At 38.0% G+C, this 7,402-nt stretch overlaps 1 protein-coding gene across 4 annotated transcripts; it reads right to left on the reverse strand.

Moving 5' to 3' along the window:
• Window positions 1–786: 786 nt before the first annotated feature.
• LOC118937655 (serum paraoxonase/arylesterase 2-like) lies at window positions 787–6,945 on the reverse strand. 4 transcript variants are annotated; one of them, XM_036937356.2, is made up of 9 exons: window positions 6,570–6,945; window positions 6,015–6,085; window positions 5,777–5,832; window positions 5,486–5,654; window positions 5,137–5,263; window positions 4,634–4,834; window positions 4,186–4,267; window positions 3,557–3,685; window positions 787–2,980 (listed from the first exon to the last, which is right to left on the reverse strand). In XM_036937356.2, exons 1-9 carry the CDS (start codon window positions 6,644–6,646, stop codon window positions 2,807–2,809), a joined length of 1,086 nt encoding a protein of 361 aa, XP_036793251.2. In that variant the 5' UTR covers window positions 6,647–6,945; the 3' UTR covers window positions 787–2,806. The 4 variants fall into 4 exon arrangements, with proteins under 4 accessions (XP_036793251.2, XP_090077708.1, XP_090077709.1 ...); XM_090221582.1 differs by having other exon boundaries at window positions 5,486–5,620; window positions 6,570–6,944; XM_090221583.1 differs by having other exon boundaries at window positions 4,634–4,705; window positions 5,486–5,620; window positions 6,570–6,769.
• Window positions 6,946–7,402: the final 457 nt, after the last annotated feature.

Genomic DNA, 7,402 nt, shown 5'->3' on the forward strand with positions numbered 1-7,402 from the left:
GATGTACCTGTAATTGAACTTTAACCTCTACGCAGGGGTGTAAAGTACTTAAGTAAACATACTTTAAAGTACTACTTAAGTCATTTTTTGGGGTATCTGTACTTTACTATTGATATATATTTTTTAAACTTTTAACACTACATTCCTAAAGAAAGAATGTACTTTTTACTCCATTGAGTTTACCTAACACCCAAAAGTTACATTTTGAAAGCTTAGCAGGACAGGAAAATGACCAATTCACACACTTATCAAGACAACACATGGTCATCCCTTCTGCCTCTGATTTGACGGACTCACTAAACACAAATGCATCTTTCGTAAATTATACCTGAGTGTTGGAGTGTGCCCCTGGCTATCCATACATTTTAAAAACAAGAAAATGGGGCCGTCTGCTTTGCTTAAAAGAAGGAATTTGAAATTATTTACACTTCTACTTTTTCTTTTGATACTTAACTATATTTTTTTGCAATTACATTTACTTTGGATACTTAAGTATATTTATAACCAAATACTTTTATACTTTTACTCAAGTAGTATTTTACTGGGAGACTTTTCCTTTTACTTGAGTAACTTTCTATTAAGGTACTTTTACTCAAGTATGACAATTGGGTACTTTTTCCACCACTGCCTCTATGGGATCGGTCCCCCCCACGGGACAGTTGAAATAAAGAGCGCTAATGTGATTAGCATGACGCTGTAAGTGTTGGTCAATCTCTTCAACAGATGATCAGGTCTATATAATTATCAAACATACATTAGTAATGGAAAGGAAACACAGACTCTTAGTTTAAGTATTAAAATACTCATTTTAGTAATACAATTGTAGGCAGAAGTTGGTACAGAGTACAGTATAACAGTACATAATAGTTCTCCCCAAGTTCTGCAAAATGTGTAAGACTCATATAGCCTCTCCCAGTCCTCCTTGCATGAGTTTCCCTGGCAACAACATTTTAATAAATCTAACCTCCCTCTGACAGCAGTAACCATCTTATCAGCAATTAAAAGCTCAGAAGTGGGTTTAACTGAAACTTGACCTGTCATCACAAGTATGAACGAGTGTAAGTATCTTCTGATAGGTGGCTGGTTTCATCAGGTCTGTGACAGCCTTGTGTTCTCAGAAAACCAGATAACCACGGTGGGATCCAGACAGGAGGAGTCTGAATGTAGACGCCTTCTGATAGTGTCTGAAGGTCACATCACTCAAAAACAGATTTTAACACACACACACACACAGAGGTCTCCTGAAGAGGAGACCTTACAGTTTACCATAAGATATTTTATTAACCCTTTAAAAGGTATAAGGCCTTGGTTTAACCCTCTTCATTAGTAACAAGAACATTTCCCAGGACATGTCTTATATGGGCAAAAAGCTTAAATGTTTGTTAATCTAACTGCACTGTCCAATTTACAGTAGCCATTACAGTGAAAAAATACCATGCTATTGTTTGAGGAGAGTGCACAACAACAAAACATTTTTTATCACAGCAACTGGTTTGATATATTCACCTCTGAAGGTAAATAACATACTTACATTCAGAATCTTGCTCTGATTTGTCATCCAGAGATAAAATGTAGCTTAGTTTTGTTTGATAAAATCCATTTTTATATTAAAAAACATCACATCTAGATGTGTGAAGGTTGGTGTATTTTCTGTAGGGAAGCTAATTATCCATAATTTATGACATTCCTAGAAGTGTGTAAACTTACATTTTTTATTACCATATCATTTTTGTATGTTCTCTATAGTTATGTTAATTGACCAATTCGGCAAATTTGGGCAGACTTGAAACAACATTTTGAACAGTAATGCAACGGTTCATTGGATCAGTCTAAAACTTTGTACATACACTGCTGCCATCTAGTGAAATTGCACCTAGACTCCTAAGTGAGATATTGGCCTTTCTATTGCATTTCAAAGATGCAATAAAAAATACATGTTTTTTTCCCCCTTTGTATTATCTTTTACCAGATCTAATGTGTTATATTCTCCTACATCAATTTCACATTTCCACACACTTTAAAGTGTTTCCTTTCAAATGGTATCAATAATATGCATATCCTTGCTTCAGGTCCTGAGCTACAGGCAGTTATATTTGGGTATGTCATTTTAGGCAAAAAAAAATAACAGTCAGATTATTCTTATCAAGTCATTTCTCCTGTCATTTATCAACTTTTATACAACATTACTATGTATTGTATTGTTACAGGTCTTGTTCAGTGCACCAGCGTTATCTTTGACATATCATTTTGTCAACTTTATTGCAAATCTAACTTCCTGTGATTAGACAGAGCATGCAATGAATGAACTTTAAAATATATTTTTTTACTTATCAACTTGAACCCCACAGGCCACGGCAGAATTCAGTACGGCACAACATTGAGGAATTTTCAGCTAGATATACAGCCTCTTAAAGAAGAAGTTACAGGTCTGTGAGAGCCAGAAATCTTGCTTGTTTGTAGGTGACCAAATACTTATTTTGCACCATAATTTGCAAATAAATTCATTAAAAATCCTACAATGTGATTTTCTCATTTTGTCTGTCATAGTTGAAGTGTACCTATGATGAAAATTACAGGCCTCTCTCATCTTTTTAAGTGGGAGAACTTGCACAATTGGTGGCTGACAAAATATTTTTTTGCCCCACTGTATATTATGTAGAACAGACATCCCTCCCTGTCATATAGAGTAAGGAATCTTGTTAACTCTATTCATTGCATTTCCATCTGCAACATTCAGTATGTTGCACACTTGCACTCTTCCGACCACAACCCACGTCGGAAGCCTGTTTTCTACATAAAGCATTGGCTACTGGTCTACCTTGGCTAGATCACAGACCAAGGCTTTCTGGTAGATTGTTCCAATGAGAAGCTTTCCTCCGTAGGGAGCTGCTACAGAGGATCCTATGAGCACACTGCCATCATCAGCATAGACCTGGGTCACCACTGGCTTCTCAGAGTGGATGTCTTTAATCTGAATCACCTGTGAAAACAATATCATGAAATGTAGATGTATACCAGACAGTGAGCATTACAGAGAAAGACACCCACCCCAGGTCCAGTCCAAGTCCACTTTAAGTCCACTCAATGTCCACTCCAAGTACACTTTAAGTCCACTCCAAGTCCACTCAATGTCCACTCCAAGACCACTCCAAGTCCACTCTAAATCCACTCTGAGTACACTCCAAGTCCACTCCAAGCCCAGTCCATGTCCACTCTAAGTCCACTTTAAGTCCACTCTAAGTCCACTCTAAGTCCACTCTAAGTGCACTCTAAGTCCAGTCTAAGTCCACTCTAAGTCCACTCTAAGTCCACTCTAAGACCACTTAAAGTCCAGTTCATATCCACTCTAAGTCCACTCTAAGTCCATTGCGCTTGTGTGTTTCCTCTCATACAGTAGTTGGAATGTACTGTAGTCCAGCAGCTTTTACAATAGCATAGTAGAGGCGTGAACATGTGAAAACAATATTGGTGTATAGTACAGAGATACACTGCTGGTATATGATCCAGAAAGCAGTTCACTCAGGAAGTTTCAATAGCACACGGCAGGTGTACGAACCTCAGATCCAGGAAGATCCTCAGGATCATTTCGAAATAGTTTCCAGCCATTAGGGTGACAACCTATCCACAAGTCGCCAGTCTCAGGGTCAACATAAATGTTGTCAACAAGAGAGCCCACTTCCACGACCTGGTGACAAAGAATAATATCACGTATGCTATAAAAATAAAGAGAGTCACACACTCTATATATATAAACTCCCAGTAATTTATTGGGTAAAACACCTAACGTTTCGGCATCACTGTGCCTTCTTCAGGGCGCCTTAGAGCAGAGGGTGCCTTCTTCAGGGTGCTTTCTTCAGGACACAGTGAATGCCAAAACATTGTTTTTTTACCCAATAAATTACTGGGACTTTATATATATTCGGTGTGCGACTCTCTATATTTTTTAGACATAGTTTATTCGCCGTTAGTCAGCACCTCTACACTAAATCATTTTCTTTGGGTGTGCGCCAGCTCATGCTTTTTAAAATAATAATATCATGAAATTAGTTTTAAAGAGCCTATTCTGGATTCAGATACACAAGCAATGGGAGAGAATAAACACATCAGATTTAGGCTTTCAACAGAGCAGCATGTTTCAATAGTCCATTTGACTATTTACCAGGTGTAAAACAAATCTGCCATTACCTTCACTGGGGCCAAACCATTGCTTTCCAGTCGCTCCAAAACATGTATGTTGTGGTCAAATAAGTCAGCCACATATATGTGCCTACATGAAAACATACATAGTTATATGTTACATAACATCACATCAACAGACCTTATCGTGTCAACATGTGATATCCACTCTATAATCAAACACGTAACAGGTTTGACTGCCCATATGGACAGGATTATTGAACTGTGTGTACACAGGACAGTACTCAAAGCGCATTGAAATTCTTTGTGTAATGTCATTATTTTTTTAATTGTAATTTTATTGAGTACTTTATTCTTTTAAAAACATGTCATACTGGTCACCAATGGGAATCAAACCCACAACCCTGGCGCCATGCTCTACCAACTGAGCTACACGGGACTGAATACTTGAATAGCGCTATAGAAGTTGAATACATTATTAATCTAATTATTGTACCTTTTGTCAGGTGAGATGTTGATGCCATTGGCCATGTAGAATCCCTCAGCCACTACTTTGACCTCTTCAGGGCTGTAATACACAACGTTAGACCAGGGCTGAGCCAGAAGTACCTCCAGAGTATTCAGAGTGCCTCCACTGAAATAGTGATCGTTGGTGGCATAGAAGCTCTCCACTCCCACAGCCACAATGTCATTCACACTAAGAGAAAACCACAGATCAACTTAAATCACTATTTACTCTAAATGGCATATTTAAGAACTGTTGGTTGCATAACATGACAAAACAAAAATTATCATTAGTTTGTGCTCAGTTCAAATATCCCTAATTTCTCCAAACTCTCAGTCTTGAGAGTAGCCAAGTTTAAGAGGATAGGCTACATTTCCATATTGTTACCATGTAATTAACACTTTTAGCCCTGCTGTAATATGAAACTCTACCGACAATCTAGGTAACAAACCAAATTGGTTTGAAGCAATGACATGACTTTAGCTCTTGCATACCTGTGAAGGAATTCATGCTTTATGGTTTTCACATAGACAAGGGAGTGGTCCTCCTCAACAAACAGAAAGATCTCCACTTGTGTTTTCTTTTGAGGGTGATTGACCACAAACAGGTATACTGAGTTATCTGGAAAGTGGAGAAAAGATTCAGCTCAATCAATTGATCCGTCTTGTGTTTTTGACAGTTCTCTTTTCACACAAGAGACGATTGGGAAGGGCAGCAGATGCATTTCAAAACCTGTTTGCGTCCCAAAATGGCACCCTATTCCCCATATAGTGCACTACTTTTGACCAGAGCCCTATAGGGAATAGTATGCCATTTGTGACACAGATTATGGGTTTTATTTACCCGTCTCATCTGTGTATACACTGATTCCATGTGGATTGAAGGAGTCCAGGTCAAAGCCTCTCCCCATGCGGAGCTCCACTGGTTTCATCCTAGAATCTTCACTCATATCAAGGGTGTACATCTTTCCAGGGTCATCTGAATAGGACGGCAATACAGGATCCTTCAAGCCCTAGTAATTCCAATAATATTAAGATTAATATTAGGATATGTTGATAGCCTAATACATTTATTTACGACTACATTTTTTATGTTGCGTGTTTCATATAGGGCCAAGTCAATGTTGTAACTCACAGTGCTAATAATAGCAAGTCCATTGGGAAGTATTGTGAGGTCCTCTGATCCGTACTCTGTCAGAAATCAAATCACATGTGTTCAGATACGGCTTTACAGGCAAATAGCGTTGTACAGTTACTTCATATAATACCATTGAACATGTGGCATAGAGCTCATGGAAAGGCATGCCTTTTATATCCATGCCAGCACTGTTAAAGTTCCCCATGTCCTGTACATTCATGTGTACTGTACGTACCAAGGCTTTTGATTGGATGGCAGTTTGGGAGGTGGGTTTGGACAAGCTTTCTGGAAGCAAGAGTCCTTTTCCTGCAACATGTAAAATAAGGTTCATAGTTACATCCCTTCAAATGGTTATAATAACACAGAATAACACTGCAGTTTTAACACTGTAGTTATGACTTAGGGCATTTTTATGTGTCTATGTACAAACAATCATAAATATAGCCTAGTCAGCTATCACATTTAGTATAGCCTCAGACTACTGTAACTTGAGCAGTGAGATCAGATTTGCTTGGCGCACAGCATTGCTGTTTGTCAACAACATCCCTCAATCTCTCAATTTATAAATTCAGAAAAGTGAAAATAACCCAAACCATTATTACTCAGTAATAAAGCACTGGCTAATAAAGGAAAGTTAAATAGAAAAACCGGCTTATATCGCTTGCTGTCAACAAAACAACTTTTTGAGGTTGCTAGCAAAAACACTAAATTGGCTAGCTAGCTACTATAACAGCTAGCATGCAATTTTATTACAGCTAAAAAAAGCTACAACTACATAAACACAGCCTACCTTAAGTTAATAATTCTCTCTCCAAGAAATGCTGATAAAGCAGCAACAAAAAGTGATATGACAACCAGCTTCCCCATTTTGAATAATTAGATAGTAGTAAATTAAGCAACTTTCGAGATAACTTCACATGTTCTGTTGAAGACCTGCCAGTCTCCGCCCCGCCCGAGGCGACCCCTGTCTCCCGCAGACACTCACTGAGCGGCAACAATGCAACTGTAGTTGATGTCAAATGTTAACACGAGCAGTGGCTGATGTCAAATGTTGCCACTGAATGTGTGCGATGTGCATTCATTCCAATGTTGTGTATAAACTCTGGATGCCTAACAGGGAGCGCTTTATTGAAGCCATCTTGGTATTCCTTCTCCGTTGTACTTCTTTTATTTTGGTAGCTATAGAAATGCATGTATTAATGTCTACATTCGTTTGTGACATTTTTATTCTATTCCAGACACCTTCATACATACTTTTAAATAATATTATGTGAGCTAAACATACAAATACAAAATTAAAAATATATTAAAACATTTCCATAGTTGTTTTTTTTAGTACCGTTACTGTCCACACAAGAAAAAAAATACATAAATACATGCAATTTTTTTCCTTGAAACATTGAATTGAAATACTGTAGAATTCCATTCATTCCTATGGAGGACTGCTCCCACTGGGGAGAGCCAATATGGTGGCTTCAAAGCCTCTCAATGGCCAATAGGAGAGGGTCAGCAATCCAGGGCTTAGATACATTATTAGTGCATACACTGATGTCAGTGATATAGTAGACTTTTCCTTGGTACCAGAATATTACCTTACATTATAGGCTATTCAATCAATTACAG

Source organism: Oncorhynchus mykiss, chromosome 3, assembly GCF_057628025.1.
Source record: "Oncorhynchus mykiss isolate SJ-2025 chromosome 3, ASM5762802v1, whole genome shotgun sequence".
NCBI lineage: Eukaryota > Metazoa > Chordata > Actinopteri > Salmoniformes > Salmonidae > Oncorhynchus > Oncorhynchus mykiss.

Coding starts and splice junctions, on each gene's coding strand:
- LOC118937655 (XM_036937356.2), bottom strand. CDS start 6,646: ATGGGGAAGCTGGTTGTCATATCACTTTTTGTTGCTGCTTTATCAGCA. Junction 6,086..6,569: donor GAGAGAATTATTAACTTAAG/GTAGGCTGTGTT, acceptor TACATGTTGCAG/GAAAAGGACTCTTGCTTCCA. Junction 4,268..4,633: donor AACATCTCACCTGACAAAAG/GTACAATAATTA, acceptor GTTTTCATGTAG/GCACATATATGTGGCTGACT.